The sequence below is a fragment of the Leptonotus elevatus genome, chromosome 13 (assembly GCF_054856555.1).
Source record: "Leptonotus elevatus isolate MCC_2025b chromosome 13, RoL_Lele_1.0, whole genome shotgun sequence".
Classification (NCBI taxonomy): domain Eukaryota; kingdom Metazoa; phylum Chordata; class Actinopteri; order Syngnathiformes; family Syngnathidae; genus Leptonotus; species Leptonotus elevatus.
In genome coordinates, this window is record NC_141251.1 from 14702803 (window position 1) to 14722253 (window position 19451).

General features: G+C 40.5%; 1 protein-coding gene across 7 annotated transcripts in view; it reads right to left on the reverse strand.

Annotated features, from left to right (window-relative positions):
- Positions 1-19451, reverse strand: part of pde10a (phosphodiesterase 10A) — a 59334-nt gene that overhangs the window by 22125 nt on the left and 17758 nt on the right. For 4 of the 7 annotated variants that reach the window (XM_086093643.1, XM_086093644.1, XM_086093642.1 and 1 more), the window contains exon 2: positions 4352-4483. In XM_086093643.1, the coding sequence (XP_085949769.1) occupies positions 4352-4483 (132 nt within the window). Of the gene's footprint in view, positions 1-4351; positions 4484-17447; positions 17862-19451 lie in introns of those variants that run through there. The other 3 variants (XM_086093646.1, XM_086093645.1, XM_086093648.1) reach the window with 2 other exon arrangements.

Below are 19451 nucleotides of genomic sequence, written 5' to 3' on the forward strand. Positions count from 1 at the left end.
GTACGAACAGTGTCTCTATAATTATGATACTGACGATGATGGTACAGTCTGATATAAAACAATGGACATTTCACAGCACAACAAAGAGCAGGAGTTACATCAATTGTGCAGATGCACAAAGTCCGCCACTGCATGGCCATCTGGGCTAACGTAGCAGTTAGCGCTTCAGTGTTACTCTCCCGAAACCACTGGCTCCACACAGTGACAACATGGAATGGTGGTTTTGATGCCTTAAGTTTGGCAAAACTGTCATAAGCCAAAGGAAGCATTGGCACCGCCATTACAGCAATCCTCTACCACTGACTGTCAATCACAAATCTAACATGGGTGCTGTTCAATTGCAGATGAAGGATGAAAATAACTTGAAAACATCTTGCAAAGGAAAAATCAAATGATCTTGTCTCTAACCAATCATATTTTAAGATTTGAGCTATTGCAATGACAGAATCTTGACCAACACAGGCCAAGAGTTTCCACCAGAGACCTCTTCAGTATTAGACATGTATGTGTACATAACATGGTCTTTTAGTATCCTTTTATTGACACGTCCCAAAAAGTTATCATCTAACATCTGTAGCAAAAGGACTAAATAAAAACCTATGAGATGATAGAATAAAATAGTATATGCAAAAAGAGTAAACACGTGCGTGCAAAAATAGACATGTACATCAAAATGTCTCTCTCAAACACACGCACACACACACTTGTGGGTAAAGCTGATGTAATCCAATGTTGTCCATCACATGATAAGAAAGAACGGGACACGCTGCAGGGACTGCTTCCAGGAAGCAGTTAACTCAGCGTTGATCACATGATGACTGGGCCCGCTGAGCTTAGAAACAATACAAAAACTCAGCTCTTAAAAGTGTCACTAAAATATGACTGAAAGAGAATTAGACCTTTAAAACGGAAACGACTGCTTTTATTGCCACAAATGTGTAAAGAGAACAAAAGACGAAAAAGAGTGTCAATTGACAATCCGTACATATAAAGTCTATTTTCCCAAAATGTTTGAATAGGCTAAGCATTAAGTAAAGGGTTGTGTCACTTTTTTGTGATTCCTTTTTGTGATTCCAATTGTTCTGTTGCTGCTATGAAAAACCTATTTTAAAAATTAACAATTAACATGTTAGCAACTTCCCGTATTTCCATGTTAATGGTCACGTCGTAAAACAATGTGAAAATGACTTTGCTCATTTTGTCTGGAATTAGCAGGAATTAATTAAAACTTTTCGCTAACGGGGTCGTAAAAGTCGCTAAATGGGCAACACACGCTCTGCTTTTGTAAGCTAGTTAGCAGCTATTGCGTACGAGAGCCTTTGAACAACAAAAGCTGAAAAAAACAACATTGCCCTGTCAAGTAAACCCAAATTGATCAAGAAAATGTATTAATGGCTGAGCCCTACCTTGTATTCAGGCACTATTTTATACACCTCATGTAACAGGATAAAATGCTAACGTGAACTGTTAGGATGGTAATGCTAACAGGCTCTGTGAGGAAGTTAACATGTAAGTTAACAGAAACTTTTTTAAAGGTGGGATTTTATTTAAATTTGAACTTTTTGTTGATAGAACTTAAGAACTACTGCAACAAAATAAAGGTTACTAACTCAGAGGCGCCGCCGCTTCCTTTTTTCGTTTCTTCAAGTGCTGTTATATAGCAGTCCCCCATTTCTTCAGAAGTTTGTTAGTACAGGACAGCCCCATTTTGAGTTTCTCAATTTCCGTAAGATGTTATTTCGGGGCTCAACTTTAGATTTGGCCTTGTTGGTTCTTGTAAGAGTGTTTGCGGTCCAGGGTGACTCCAAGATAGATTGGGTTGGGGCAGTGCTCAAGTGGTGTTCCAGACCATGTGATGGACAGAGGTCGGCTGGCGTCACGGTTCCTGAGGCAAAACCAGCAGACTGGGGGTTTTACATGGTTGGCATGCAGTTGGTTTTGTTCATACCAAAGGAGCTAGGCTCCTCTAGGGCTGTGATGAGGTTGGCTTCCACACCCCTTAAATTTATGGACACATGTTGTCCAAGCAACATCACCACCACTAAGTGGCTTACCAATAGAGAAACATCACAATAATTACGCCTTTACTTCCCATCCTAACGTTAGATTCTACTTCATTAAAGCCTGCACTACTTGCGGAAAGAATATTTATTATTAAGGAACAAAATCGGCATGTGGAGCAAATGCAACAATGTTCATTATACTGGAAATTTGGATCCCGACCCTGACAATGCATCGACTCCTGCTAACAATGGTGTCTGTCTCTTGAGAGCCTAATCCTGACTGATCCCTGTGTTCGGATGCCCTGTTCTGGTATCTGTTTATAGATAAGGTGGAAAGCATTACAGTATGTGCATATATGTAGCCTATTGCCAATTCTTCTCAAGTCTGTTTCCTTAATGGTATGGGGGCTTCATATCGATTAGATTTAGCATCACCATACACAGTTTCTGGTCTTCAGGTCAAGACTTCATTAGGGACACCAAGGGTTACAATACAAACAGCAGGGTTTTGCAACTGTAGCCTACCGTATTTGCTTTTCATAAACACTTTGTGATTCCTTATTTCACGATTAGGTGTTACGCATGAAACAATGTTAAGATGTGAAGTAGAAAAATAGGATATAGCTGAAGAAGCAGCAGATGGGAAAAGAGAAAAATACAGTACAAAAAGAATACCCCTATGGCTCAATACTGGTGCTAGTCCAAGCTAGTTGCCCCCGATTGACACACCACTACCTCGCAAATAATAAAACGTGTTTAGAATGCACATTTAATGGTGACCTAACCAAGTGGCACGGTTTCATGTGGTTCACCATGGTAAGATTTGGATTGCCAATTGCTATGACGTACATCCAGAGTTGAGTTACTGTTGAGAGAAAATACATTTTAAATAATTTGTTTCAGGTTTCCTTCTGTTGCCATCATTTGATGACGCCACAAGCATGTAGCAGTTTGCTAGTCAGCTGCTAGCTAATGTAAAAGAAGCTTAGCTAGTCAGCTGCTAGCTAATGTAAAAGAAGCTTAAAGCAGTCTATATCTTCGGTGCTCCTTGGCAAACATCACAAACAGATTGTACTCAAATACAACACCAGTTGTTTATGATCCAGATCAAAGGCCTTTGTTCACAAATAATGGTCAACAATATACAGTATGTGGCTTTGATTGAGAGGCTAAAATAAAACCAGTAACTGTAAGTCATCTCCGATTGGTGCGGCTCTAAATCACTCGCTAAAATTGAACAAAAGTACTTTAACATCGCCAGGGTCTTTCTGCTTTATCACGCATTACCGACCATTACTGTCACTTCTAATGAATATTCTACTCACGTTCCTCTTCCATTAACACCAAATATTACAAGTTTTAAGTCAGGATGTATAAAAACATGGCTTTGATACCTTCCTTGATTGTAAGTGTAACAAAGTGTATCAAATTGCAGAGAGGACCCCAACAAAGGGGTTCTTTGGGACCCTTTGGGACCCATGGGAACACAATAAAAAATATATAGCGTACTAAAGAGAACAAATTCATACAGCTTGGTGGAAACAAGGCCCAGCAAACGGTCCGAGTGCCAGAAAATGCAAAATCGTCTTTGGTACTGATTGCCTCTATGTTTTTGTACCAAGCAGGCTAAACTCCTCCGTAAAATGATCTCACATCTTCTCCCTCACTGCTCTGTGATAAAGTTCTGCTCTGATTCCTCTGCACTGACCCAAGCCGAATGACTTCGGTGAGTTATTCCTACTTGGCGCCAGAGAGTTTGATTACCACCAGGGCCTTGAGGAACGGACACCCTTCTATTTGTATGAAGAGAGCTGCTACAAAAATGTGACAAATCTACCCTGCGCCAGTTTCCTCCTTTGCTACAACACACCCACAGCCAGCGCCCTCGCTGCCACCGCCGACAACCCAAACCCAAGCAACCTCCCCCTCCCCTCCCCTGGGCCCCCTTCAGCCGAGCTGCATGTCCCTGGAGGACGCCTCTGACGTCAGCAGCTCGACTGGGCTGTGCGCCAGCACTGTGGGCCCTTGATGGATGCCGTTGGTCTGGGAAACAGCGAGCTGAGTGCGGTGAGGTACACACACTCAACATGGAGCGCTCAAACACATCCAACAACCTGTAAACAACCGACGACCCTGTACCCTTTCTTTTGTCTGTATATCACACATATTAGTGGTTGACTTATTTGGGATTAGGTGTGCTCAAACGTACAAACATATCCTAAGGAACACATGACAGACGTTACAAATCTTGTCAATAAACTGAAACTGAAGTAAGCAGTTCCAATCATGACGTTGGAGTGATGCCGAAAAGTACGTTTGAGGACGAGTGTGCGTGTTCGTAGGTGTACCTGCAGGCCTGCTGCTGGTCTTCCTTTTCAGCCATCTGTCCAACGTCTCGGCGCTCACGCTCTCCAGCACAAAGTCATCCAGCATCTGCGGGTGCAGAGAGAGGTAGGCCTTCACTTTGTCATCTGTCAAGCCTGAGAAGCACAGAAGCAAAAGACTGTTTTAGCTCACCTACTGCACAGCCGTGCTCATGAATAACTAATGAAAGGAGATTTTTTTGGGGGGGGAAAAAACATATTAGGGAAGTTCGGAGAAAAACAAGATACAGGAAGAGGAAGTATTACTTTGTGTGACAACATGTGACATGCTGTTACAGTAAGGTAAGCACCTTAAGTACTCATACAGGTGGGCCATGCTTATATGTTTACAGTCAAGCTGTGTCTCAAGGGATGGGAGCCCCCAACAGAGGCAGCAGAATAAAGGAGAACTCAATTGTGCTTAATAGGCAATTAGGTTCTTGAGAGGTCGCTAAGTGCTGCGGTTAACGTTTTTGTTGTCAGGGAAAAAGTCTTTTGCCACATTTCTGTTGAGGGGAATTTGTTTTTAATACACCACTGGCGTCTGCTGGAGAAAGCAACATGTTTAGGTCATCCGCTGTCATCAAGGGCTGTCGGCCTACTACTGATTCAGGACAGGACGAGAATATCATTCAACTGTGAGCCAAAATAACATCTTTTTGACAACAGTTTTCTTTTTTAAATATAAAACCAGCATTATACAGACACCAAGGATCGACACCGTGCAACAATTAATGCCATCCAGTTAATCAAACAAATGCCATACCTCGGATGGATGGTGACCAACTAGACAAGTGCTCCTGGCTGTTGTGTAAAGAAAGGCAGTCTGCCATCACACACACACACACACACACATGCACACACACACACACAAATCAAATATACTATGCAAAAAGCAATACTAGTTTGAATTGGAAGAAGCATAACACAAAATTGACCATCAAACAAAGGAGGAAATAAGTTGAGTCTATTTTTCCCAGCCTCCCAAAAAATCAACAATTAAAAATAAAAATAGAATATCAGAGAAAAAGTCCCAAAAGGATTATGTATTTGTCCATGCATGAACCAAAAAGGGGTTTAACAAAGTAAAACAGCAAATAGTAGCATGTAGCCTACTCCATAGTAACAATGTGGTGACATTTAGCAGAATTCCATTTGATTTAGGTTTGACAGTGGCAGCGGTTCGAGCAATTTAAGTATACTGTACAGTATTTCACATTGAAGACGGTTAGCAGCTGTTTTGCTTTTTTTCTGTCCTTTGCATATAATTATGCAACAGTTCTGTACCTTTTATTTGCACAACAACATTAGCATCACTTCATCCGTAACGGAAATATGTTTGAAATTGACAGTTGTCAAATCCAAGTTCTTATACCCTCTGAAATGTCTAAGAAATAATTACATGTATATTGTACTATTTTAAAAAAACATGACACAAAACTATTGTTAAATGAAACAGAAAAAAATGGCATATATTGTGCATTCATCTCATTTTAAAACACAAAAATAAATTAATATGAAGGATTAAGTCCAGCTCTTTTAATATTCGCCCATTTGGGGCAAAAGGTGAACTACACACTGGACTGGTGGGCAGTCAGGTAAAGGGCACACAAAAAGACAAACGACAAACAATGATTCACACACTTTCACAACATCACTGAGTAGAAACTAACCCCACGCTTGTACATCAGTGACTGTGTTATAATATGAATTAAATATTAGTTCAAACACAGAATTAAACATACGTGCGTGTCAAGGTCACACAGGGCTTGCATTTGCAGGCAAATAAGGAAATGGAAGGTAGATGAGATGTAAGGAGGCTTTAGAGGGCGCAGGATGCAGCTCTGCAGTCTGACACTGTCCAGACACGAGACGCAGGGCTTCAGAAGCGCAAGGCCTCATGAAACTCCTGGCCAGCTCTGACGCAAATCGGCGGAATATGGCTTAATAAATCAAAGCAACTTAAGCGGTGGGGGAGGGAAGACGAGAGCTGCTTTAGACAGAAACGGGAGCACAACATTGCTGAAACTTTTGTGCAATTTGGAACACAAGGAAGGTACTGACCTATAAGCAAATAGTCTGTTAGGATTTATCAACACGTTACGAATCATGGATATCCATCTATCTATCTATCTATCCATCTATCCATCTATCCATCTGTCTAGCTATCTATCTAGCTATCTATCTGTCTAGCTAACACTAGCTAGCTAGCTTGCTAACTCTAGATAGATAGATAGATAGATGGATGGATGGATGGATGGATGGATGGATGGATGGATGGATGGATGGATGGATGGATGGATGGATAGATAGATAGATAGATAGATATATTGATATCTATCTATCTAGAGTTAGCTAGCTAGCTAGAGTTAGCTAGACAAATAGATAAAATAAGTTACATACAAATTATGTGTGTGCACATGAGCAAAGCATTTTATTTACACAAGACACTTCCGCTTTTAAAACGAGGTGACGAGTACATGCTTTCATTTCCCTAAAAAAAAAAAGAATAAAAAAAAGCTAAGCTCTGTGGGTTTTAGCAAATGTTAACAGGATGTTTCTTTTGGAGGACGTTCAACCGTGGAATTGGTACTCTAGAGAGTGTTTTACTTCAATGTGACGGTGTGTTTTCGGGGGGATTGTGCAGGTCAAGCAGCGTCAAGGCAAACTGATGTAATGTAATTGACTATTTCACATGCATATGTATTTTGCAGAGAGGTTGTTAATTGTGGCCTTCTCATCTTCTATGGGTGTGCAAAGTTGCTGGATATTGCCAGGGACTGCAGGCCATCATATAGGCTGATCCAGAGCATCCCAAACATGCTCAATATCTGGTGGATATGCTGGCCATGCAAGAACTGGGATGTTTTCAGCTTCCAGGAATTTTATACACATCCCTGCAACATGGGGCCATGTATTTTTATGTCGCAGCATGAGGTGATGGTAATGGATGGTAGGCACAACAATGGGCCTCAGGATATCGTCAAGGTGTCTGTATGCACTCGGTCCAAACTGTCCTGTACTGTGAAAATTCATCCATGAAGTGAACACCTCTCCAAAGTCGCCATTAAATGTTATCATTTACCCTCTTAGGTCGTTTAAAACGACAGATGAGATTCCCATAAATGGTTTCTAACCATTTAAGCACACATTCTTTGTTTCAGGAACAAACCAAATGTTGCGACAGTTGTCCAGGTGGCTGGTCTCAGATGATTCTGGAAATGAAGATGCTTAATGCGGAGGTCATGAACTGGTGAAACATTTAGAAGTGTGCCTTTTGCGAACATGGAAAAAGTCTTAGACCTTCAAGTTCAAGTCAAGAAAACAGGGCGCACAAACGCCACAAGTGTTGCGTTTATATTTTTGTCCAGTATATAAGGAGAAAAGTACCAAAATGTGGAAATAGAGGAAGGATTATTAATAACAAATGGTGCCATCCGGGTTACATTATTATAATGGCATGTTGCCACAATATCAAACTGTTCGCTATTAAACCATAAACACCATGAAGCAGATTCTTCCCTGATGTTTGAAGTATGACTAGTATAATGACAATAGCATGCACCAAAACTTGAGTGACTAAATATATTGACTGAATAGCAGTACCTTCCCAGTCCTGTATCGGCGGACAGCAGCTTGTTGCGCTGCGTGTTCACGGGTGAGTCGAGCCCATTTGGCAGCGATGCGGTGCCTGACTCAGACTTGTGCTTCCTGTGTAAAAGCTGAAGCCTGAGTTCATGCAGTGAGGTATTGTTACGTAATACTTATCTGGACGACAACACACCGCACCCTGACACTGGGAAAGGGAAGGCCAAACGAGTCGCAGTCTGTCTGGATCGCTGCTGTCATCATTTCAAACTGAAGCATGAAAAGTCTCTCAATCAATATTACACTTGCCAGATTTGAGCAAAACTGTAGATTTTTGTCAGGTACAATCCCAGTCTCGAGGCTTTTTTATTCAATTAGCTAAGGGCTGACTTAATATGGAAGTAAATATTTTGCACGGGGAAGTGTTTTCATTAAGTACTTTGCAGGCTTTCTATTCTACAGTCTAGTGATATTAAAGCATTTGAAAGAAGCCGAGCTCAAGCCACCTATCTGAAGTGTAATTTATTTATAAATCCAACATCCTTCTGTTGTATTCCCCCCGTTTTCTCAATCAGGACTGGAAAATGTCGAACTGCTTGATGACATCTGACCTGTTACACTTTCACACAAGAAGAAAATGCCCATGAGTCTATTTGACGCCACATTTCTTTTATATGAGCCTCCTTTAGAGAATTGCTGGAAAAAAAAGAGTGCTATGAAGCAAGGCCTTATTTTTCTAGCCACAGCCTTTGTGTAGAACAATGATTGGGATTGCATGGGAATGTTCTCTACTCTTGAGCAACATATTTGACTTTCTATGTTTTTATTGCTGTTGCAAGGCTGCTAGATTCATTAGAGTAAAGGAATGACATTTCAATCACAAACCAAGCTGGCAAAGCTTCAAGCTGACTCAGAAAATGACCATCTTTTGACAACAGACAGCTGCTATGAATGTGGTGTAGATGTGCAGAAGGTGAAACTTGTAAATAATGGCAAATAAAAAAAAAATAGTGCAGGGGGATTCTAACAACAGTTTTAGCAGTTTATTAGTTTCCTGTAAATTGGTAGTTACTCTGTATATTTCCTGGCAAATGAGCCAAATCTGAAGAAAAAACTGTGATTGCGATGGTTTACTCACGAAAGATCAAGTTTTCAGGCAGGAACCATTTAGCAAGACTAAACATCAAATTACTCACAAGGCGAATGATCTAATACTCAGTAAAACATCCACACAACAGTTCCTGCTCAGCCGTCTAAACAAACTTTCGTGCTGTTGGCTCTCTGTTACCAGTTCAATCCAGTCCGCTGTTGATGGAAAGCATCCAGTTATGAGGAGATTTCAGTGAGGGAAGCTTCTCAGCACAGGTGGGGCTTGCGTGGGACCATGCCCAGCAATAATGCCTGACCGGTGAGGTGGCAGAATGGAGAAAATGTACCAGTAAGTAAAAGTATCCATGTAATCAATGCAATGCTACAGTGGAGGATCATGAGAAATGGCGTACCAATACATTCTCCAAATAACTGTCCACATGTTAATAGCATTTTAAATGTTTTAAGTGTCCCAAAGACGTATTTATACGTTTTGCGCCCCCCCCCCCCCCCCCTGTATGGTAGAGCATACAGAAGGCTTTGATGCAGCCTCTCAACTGCAAAGAACGGTTGAAGAAATGGAAGTTACTACACAAACGGCCAGCAGGTGGCAGCAGAGCAAAAGAGATTAACCAGGGCCATGTTGAAAAAAACCTAAATTACTCACATTTCTAAATAGATTTTTTAAATAATGATGAAACTTAAGCTATATTCTATTGCAAAACAGAAACAGATAGAAATATACTTTTTATTCCTGATGAAAGAAGAGACTCTTTATTTTTGATAGATTCCATGTTTTTATAGCAATAGAACACAATATTCTGTGGGCCTTGCAAAATCAGTCAAAATCCAGTAAAACAGCCGGGAGCGAAAGGGGTTGCTTCAGTGAAAATGGCAGGGAGTGAATGAGTTAATATGATATGGTTCACCTCTGCTGAAGCAATTACTATCTCCTTATTTGAAAACCCGACCGAAAAGTACTGGCACAAACATGTGAGTACGCTAATAATAATAATAATGCATCAGATTTTTATAGCGCTTTTCTATCTAATAAATACTCAAAGACGCTTTACAATGGAACGGATACATTATTCATGCACTTACACGTTCACACTGTGGTGGCAGTAAGCTGCTTAAGTAGCCACAGCTGTCCTGGGGCAGGCTGCCAGACGCGAGGCTGCCAGTGTGCACCTACGTCACCTCTGACCACCACCAAACAGTAGCACAGGAGGCAATGTGTGTGAAGTGCCTTGCCCAAGGACACAACAACACATGACTTGGGGAGAGCAGGGATCGAACAACCGACCTTCTGGTTACTGAACGACCGTCTCTACACCCTGAACCACGGCTGCCAATATGCTACCATTTCTCGCAAGTTTCTGAGTTTTTTTCTTGCAAATTTGCGAGTTTTTTTCTCGTAAACTTTTGATAGTATATATATATATATATATATATATATATATATATATATATATATTAGGGGTGTTAGAAAAAATCGATTCTGCAATATATCGCGATATTACAGTGTGCAATTCTCAAATCGAGTTTTAAACATTAATTTTTGGGGGGAATATTCAACAAAACGTCTTACTTAGGGTTAGGATTCAGACATTAAGCATGGAAGAATGTTATATTAATCGAACATTAAGCCTTAATATTTTATTTCAGTGCTGTCCAAACATGAAACAGACTGCAACCTGTTTGTTAAATGCAGTGGCTCAGTTAGAAGCCTGAATTTTCAGATAAATAAATACATTTTCATACAAATCTTACAGTGTACATATACAAGTTTACTGATTAGTATTTTCTAAATTTGAGTAAAAAAAAAAAATCTTAATAATCTATTTATAAATTAGTATCGGGATTAATCGGTATCGAATCGAATCGTGACCTATGAATCGTGATACAAATCGAATCGCCAGGTACTAGGCAAGTCACACCCCTAATATATATATATATATATATATATATATATATATATATGTGTGTAGCCCTGGAAATACCCCTATGTACGTAGCAAGTAAATGTTTTTGTAAAAAAATAATATATATGAGTGCTGGTGATATAGTCATGACCTTAGTGAGCTGTGCAGGAGCATGTTAAGTGAGCTTGTGCCTTTAGTGCTCCGGTCAGATGATGTCAAGTGGTCACGTCATAAGTCTAGCTGATCTATAGTGGGCAGCATGTTTCTCCTCTGCTACACTCATGAAAAATGAGTGAAAAGGGGAAAGGACCACTTGTATTGAAGCTTACACTGCCTGGCACAGAGTCAAGGGCAAGGTGCCAGGGTACTACTTTTCACTTTTCATGACAAGAGTCTGTGGCAGGAAGGGAGAGGATGTGTGAGGGGTGGGGAGTGTCGGCCTGGATGCAGGGTGCGTGCGTCAGCAGCTCCGTCTGGGAGTCCCTTGCCAGGAGGTTTGAAGAGCATGTGGTTCTTATCTTATCTACCGTGTGAGAGGGGCGCAGCACAGCGGCCAACGCCGACATTCAGTGGCCACTGAGAGTGACGGTGAATAGGCTTGGATTCCGCTCTCCCACTTTTCACCTCATTTACTCATCAAGCTGGGAGGAGATGAGGACTGTGTGTGTGTGCGTGGGCAAATACAGGTGAGTGCACACACATACTTCTTGTACTCCTCTGCAGAATGTGTCCTGACCTACACTGCTAAATCAACACGAGTCAGTTCAAAGGTGTCAGATTGAATGGATAAACGTCACACTTCTTGATTAGGGGTGGGACAAAACGTCTTAAAGCACTACCTGCTGCAACCTGCAGGGGCACTGCTGAGCTAGTCTCAATTAGTTTCCTGCTTAAAGAAGAAAACATGACAGAGACACAATCCTCTGTTATGACAACTCCTCCATTACTTGCTCAATGTGACAGTCCATAAAAAAAAATACTATTTTAAAAAGATAAATAATTTAGTTGAGAAATGATTCTTTAACAGCAAATACATCATAATTGTGACAATATTGTGGACAATGCATTAATCGTTTAGGCTGTATCAAAAATACTAATGGTATCGGTACCTGGCAACAATATCGGTAACTACTCAAGAATTGAGTACTTGTGTTTGTACTGGTCTGAAAAAAAGTGGTATCTAACATCACTAGATGATTTTAATGCTTAAGTTGAGTTTTTATTAGTTTTAGTATTAATTTTATTTATTTATTTTTATATATAGTGTCGAGTGCAACATAATAAAAAAAAAGGCTTAATGTATTGTGCAGTAAAATTAACTATAATTCCCAAAATGTTTGACCTTCTTCCTTCTTCTGTAAGGCTGGACAGTTACACCAAAATAAATACATTTAAAATGAACCCTGAAAGCTCACGTGTCTTGTGTATTAACAACAATGAAAAGATTTTTTGCTATAATTCCAGTTATTTGTAGTTAGTTTTATAAACATAAAATGTAGTATCAGTTCACTTTAGTTTTTTGAAAAGCATTTTCGTTTTTATTTTATTTCATGAATGTTTTTTTAGCTGTATTTTTTTCTTTAACTTATACCTTGCTGCACACACATGCTAACATATCAGAGAGAGAGAGAGAGCGAGAGCGAGAGCGAGAGAGAGAGAGAGAGAGAGAGAGAGAGAGAGAGAGAGAGAGAGAGAGAGAGAGAGAGAGAGAGAGAGAGAGAGAGAGAGAGAGAGAGAGAGAGAGAGAGAGAGAGAGAATCTCCATGGAAATGTAATTTGCATTATTTCCACTTCTTTGGCCCAGGTCATTTACACATAAAGGGTAGGGGCTATAAATGGCAAGCTGAGATGTAGATAAGACATCTTGCAAGCAGTGACACGCCACAGACACATCAAATGCAACATCACCTTTCAACTCGGTGATTGCTCTGCAATCTATCCATGTTCTATAGCGCTTATCCTGTTCAGGGTTAGAGGAAAAGTTGAGTCAAACTCAAGCGACAGCGGATTCCATCCTGGACTGAGTGAATACGAGCGTGACACTGAGCTAGAATTGAGCCTGCGCCAATGCATGAAAGTGAGTGTGAACCACTATATTGACAGAATTGTGAGGATGGCACCAATCACGACTCCTCAGAGTCAGCATCTTGTCCAAACCACCGGTTTGACGTGAATGCTGCGATACCACAACCCCTCCTCCCACTACCTCCACTGCTTCCCAGAGCCCTGTCAACGACGGGGTCGCGTTCGTCACCGCACATCTGGACTGATGTTGAACTGATGGGAAGCTGCTAATGAGAACCACAGAACTCAGATCCTGCGTCTTCTCCTGGATCACGTTTTTCGATGAGCTCCAACATGAGGACAAGTTGGAAAGGAATCTATCCGTCTTTGGCCTTTTCCCATCCCCTCAGATAGCAAAACTTTGACCGGCTGACAGCGGGGTCAATGGATGGAGGATGCCTTGAGGAGAATGTCATCTGTTTTGTCACTAATATCGCGCACTGTGCCCTGGCGCTGATCCAGTGCTCCCCAGAATTTGACATAAAAGGTTTGAAAGCGCATCTCAGGCTTATTTTCTTTGGCTTCAACTTGACGCATTTAAAGCAAGAGAAAAGTTGGTGCTCAAGGGCTCCCCTTTAAGGTGTTAAATGTAAACAGCATTCAAGTCACTGCGGTGAATACAAAAATATCAGAGGGAACCGTTCATTTAGTCGCTGTCAATTGGAAAGTATGTATATTTTACTGGTCTACTCAACTAAAATGACTTTTTTTTGTGTGTGTTCTGAATGAAAACAAAAGACTGTTATCATTTGGAAATGCATGCCTTATATTGTATAGCAATGTTTTTTTAAACAACACAAGCTGGTCCAACAATACAGCATTAAAGAACGCCATACCACAAAGACGTTGATCCAGGGCTACCGTGGGGATGACAAAGATGCTATTGTCCCTTTTATAAGCCAGTGTAAATGTTCAGTTATCCGGCAAATTTCTAAAAAGATGTCAGCGAGCGAACCATTCAGAATATCGCTAATGTTTCCATCCCAATTCAGCTCAATTACATAATAACCCCCTATGCGGTGTTTCTCGGAAGCTAGGCTGCTTGAAAATGCCACTCTCGAGTGATGGCCACGCTACACGTCGGAAACACTTTCATGTCAAAGCCAAAGGTAAGCAGAGCTGCATTGAGTTGTGGCGGATGCACAGGCAAGCGGCACATACTCGATTGCAGACCTCTTTGTGTTCAACTTGCGCACAAAAGTGAAAGGAACTGAAACGCTTGAGAACCATTTTCAAACACAACAAAAATCCAAATCCTCGGATTTCCTTAGTCCTCCTTGAAATAAGACAAATTGTCTTTGTCTTTCAAGCAAAACATGGACATCGGCGTGGTCTGATCATTTTTGGCCAGCTTCTGACATGCTATCATAGTAACCCAAGTCATTCTCAAACCTAATGAGTTCCAGGGCCCGATTTGAAATCTGAAAACCTCAGAAGCCCATCAAAACCTTAACACAAGAGACGAGGTTCAATCAATTCTCAAAAACTGTATGTAGATTTCACAGCCAGAATACCAGTAAGTGTTCATCAACATGTGGATAGAAAAATGAAAATGAATAATCACTTTAATTGTCTTTACGAACACTTGCTTTATGTTGCCTCTGCTTTCTGCTTCTGGAATGAGAAACTGCTTGCTTAGCCACAACGCCCTAGTTTTAACCCTGTTGATCATGGTTACAAAAGCCGGACCCAGCAATATGAGTGAGGCTATGCAGTACAGAAATATGATATTTGAAGTGTGTTATAATTCTTGAAAAAAAAAATCAAACAATACATTGACATCAATGACGGCAAAATATCTACCATGCAAAGGGATCTTCAGTCATTCACATCCAGCTTTTATTTTCATTCCATAAGACCAAGCCGAGCATGTGTTTACATTTTCACTAAGTGTCAGGAAAAGATGTTGGTAAAAGCGAGAAGGCCTGCAGTCAGGCCGGAAATATCCAGAGTGAGCGCTTCCTGCCTAACAATGTTCAGCGTTCTTCATCCAGTTAAGCAATTTGTTTAAAAAACCAATCGGGTTGGAAAAAAAAATGCCTGAGAGATCACATTAGGGTTGACCTTAAATGAACGCGGCAGTCCAACAATGCATCCATACAAGCCACTACAAACAACTGGGCAGTATGGTACTGTAACTGTGTGTAAGGTTTACAATGAGATGAGCAAGCAGCGACGTCAACATGCTCGAGTCTGCGTTAGCCGGACACTCTTGCATCAAGTCCCGTTTCAGAGGTCGCGAACAATAGCAAACATCATCTTGTTGCTGCAAAACAAGCAAATAGTGACTTGGCATTTATTCCCCATGCATCCCACAGTATAACCTGATAGAAGAAGTGTATGACATTGACTGTGACGTCAACGGAATGTAGCCAATCAAAGAAGCGTTCTCACTGACCGATAAGTTAAATTGTTGTTTTTTCTTCCACTAGTTGGTGCAGTTCATCCTGTTTCGCTCCCAGGATTCTGTTCACAATTGATTTTTGATTTTTCCTCTTTGTTCTTCCCGTTACATTCTGGTGTTTTCCTGGTAATCCTTTGTCTCTACTCCTTGCTGGCTATTTTGATGGCATGTCCTCCCAACTTATCAGAAGCACTTTGTTTTCTTTTGTACCTATTTTTACCTACTGAGACTAATCCTTTTTTATTAGTCTTTTAATTTGGCATTTTTCGCTTTCTCCTTAGTAGAGTTGCTAATGGGTTTGCCTGTTTTTTACTGTGTGAACATACCAAACTTTTTTGTTTGAACTTTAATATAATAAAGACTTAGAAATACTTCCCCGTCTGCTTTGGGGCCTGCAGTTGCAATTAACAGAACCAATGATTGGTTTTGATGTCACGCTAGGTTTTGTGGAAGAGGGTGTCATTTCTTTATCCACTGTTGCCGTCTTAAAGGGCAATGTTCCATTAATGTCATGCCGTACTTTACAGAATAACAGTTGTTTTGGCAAAAGTAATGTGGTGCTGTCTAACTCATTACAATTCAGAGATAGTCATTTTATAATACCGCTGAATACTTTCAAATGTCAATATTAAACAATACAATATTGAATGTAACTTTTCCAACTCTTCACATTAGACATTATTCTTGTAACATTCAAAAACAAACAAACAAACAAAAAAAGACTAGCTATAGTATACATGGACACCCAATAACATGATAAATTAAGCCATTTTGCATATTGTGCGTGGCCTCTGAAACTCAACTCATGCACAAAAAAAAAGTACTTTATACTTGTAGTAAATACACAAACAACATTTTTAGTATGTGTGCTTTGCCATCACTCACATTCCAAAAAATGCACATTCCCTAAAGGTCACCGGACTCAGTGACGGAATATCTCAAGTGGCGTGATAGAATGCGTGCTAGCTAATCGCAAATACTATCAAACACAACGTCATCCTTGTGGTAGACTGTACAGCCGAGTGACACATACAAAAGAGGAGATCAAACACACTGGACATTTTGAGAAGCATGTATGTGAGTGTATCTGGGGGGAGACGGGGTGGAGGGGGCTTAAAAAGTTACACAAGGTAATAAGTGCATGGCACTACTTTAGGAAATTGTTTTAATGCTACATTCTGCGGTAGTTAAATAACGCATTCCTAGTTAGTTTATTTGGTGAGGTTATGTGAATTTATACAGAGCAAACAAAGCACCTGCTTGTGGTTCTGTGACCATTCAAGAACAATCAACAGTCAAGAGAGTAATGAGGAAGTAACAAAAAAGTTTAATGTTTGGATTAAAGGTATAGTTTATTCTAACTAAAGCTTTTGTGTTTTTACATTTAGGAATGACAATATTTGACCATTATTGTCCCCTATTTTGTGCCTTTTTATTTATTTACTGTACATTATTATTTATTTATTTGCTTGACATTTTGTTACATACTTTTTTTATTCTAGGCTATAAATAAATTAAAAAAAAAATTATATATATATATATATATATATATATATATATATATAATTTTGCTTAAGGGGGTGTGGGCCAGCTCTGAATTTAGAGGCCACATTTCTTACAATAATAATATTGTACATGAAATGTGGTAATTAACACATGCCCAGAAATTGATTAAAACTCATATTTAAATGATAATAAATAATTATTTAGCATTTCTTGATTGGTGACAGCGTTGCTTCATATCCTCAGCGTGACTCACAACCAACACGCTGCATGTTTTATTAAACCGGACCGCACACACTATACAAGCAGCGAATCAGACTGCTTCCAGGTCCCCACCCGTGGAGGAGCCATCAATGTGTCATTCATAAACTAAAGTGAGCTCACATGAGGAGACAAGACGTCAAAAATGTTGATGCGTTCGCACGGAACTGCTTCTGCGCGCGCTACGCTCCAAGGCTTGGGGAACATCTTTCTAATTTACTATTTCTTAAAAATAAAAGTATACCTACTTGCCCCAAGGAAGCAGTCCGTGAACCTTCTGAAACAGCTTGTCGAAGACGGACCATCTTCCATTTCGGACAGTGTGCGCAAACTGAGAGAGGAGCCACGGAGAGAAAAAAAAGTGCGCTAAACCCAACAACAATAAAAACTGTATAATTTAAAAAAGAAAGGGAAAAAAAAAGAAAGAAACTACTCCAGGACAAGATGGGTCCTCGACTTTAGGAAGGGCGCGGAGGGTCGTGTGCTTGCCCCCCACCACCGCCGCCACCGCACCTCCACCCAGCACCGCTGGCCGAGGTGTAGCTCCAGTCCGTCCGCCTCCTCGGCGTCTAGCTCCGCCGTGGATGTGCAGCAGAAGACTGGGCGAGCAGGGGCGACGGCGGGGGAAGCGAGCGCAGTCAAATACGCGCTCGCACACACGCGCGCACGCGCACAGGGGAAGAGCGAAAGAGCGTGCATGCATGGTGTCAAGTCAGCCATGAGCAAACGTTTTCCGATTATTTTGTTTCACAATAAAACGACACATGCGCCTTTCTTGGCTTCTTTGAGGGCAATGGAGCTGGTGAGCTTTACTGATGAAGTCGTTTTTTTCTTGTTTGCATTAAAGCGTTTTTTTTTTAAGCGTGCTTTATTCCAGCATTAAAATTTATTCAGATGCAGTTCTGTACATTGGTTCAGTAAAAACAGACACATTCACACATTTCATCATTTAAAATCATTTTTTTCATACATCTGTCATACAACAGGAAGTGCGCAGTCCTATGTGGCCCACAGTGGTGCTGATGAAAAATTGTGGCCCCCTCCAGCATTTAAATGGCGCAATCCGGTTTTCAAACCACTCAGCCAATGTTAGCTAAGTTATGATTCAGCTCATCCGCAACCCTAATGAGGACACGATCATAGAAAATTGATTAATGGATACAGCTCCCAGTGCAGTGAGTTATGTTCTTTGTAAAGACGTAAATCAGGTTAACTCATTATTATTAAATATTTGCCTATTATTATTAATAGGCTACTGTTATTAAATATTAGAGGGGAGTGTACCGATAAGCTTTGTGCTAGACTACTGCAAGTATCACCAAAATGACCAAATTGCAATGAAAGGACCTACGGACAATGGATTACTAAAAACGGTCAAGGTTGTGCAAACAGAAAATCATAATGTGCCACTCGCACAGTAACGATTACAACTAACAACATGATAGCATGACGGACCTTTAGTGTGGGGTAAAGAAACTACACACATGTGCCCGCAGCTGCATGTCTTTCTGGGGCTTATTGAAAAATGACCTTTTAAATATAAGGTATTTTAAGACTTGACGTTTGTATATGTAAGTTGTTGAAGAAGCGTAACAAGCACAAATGCCACAATTGCCATGTCATTTTTTTTCTTTGCCATGCAGGAGACACACTTCAAATGTGCATTGAGGCAGGGTAAAAAATATATCTTTAGATTACAATCAGTCTTGTTTGAATAGATCTGCCAGCGGGCGCGAGCATAAATGGACAGATCTGATAAACCCTGTCAATGCAAGTCTGAACAGTATGGTCCTAAATTCCAATTGGGCACGAGCTGTAGTGGAAAGCCAGCTGTTGTATGAGACATTCACTTGATGGCGTGACAGTGAGTGCATGGAGCATTAGTCTAAATATTCGATATACCAAGGTCTTATGTCTCTTATCTATCAAGAGATTCCATGTAAAGTTCTCTTGTGTGATGTGAAAAACATTTGCCTGGCTTGTGCAACTCCCAAGGCTCCTGTTGTACTTTCATACACATTACAGTTTGTGGCTCTTTAGTCCATCTCCTGTGGCTCCCTGTGGACCCCCCCCCCCTCCTCCACACACACAAACACACAAAACATAGTACAAATTATTTTTTATATACATATTTATCTTTATTTTTAGATAAAATATTATTTAAATGAATTAATGATTTAGATCAACCTTACTAGCAAGCTGAATTCTCGCTCTATTTGTTCACAAACACTACGAGAATCCATCTTGTATTG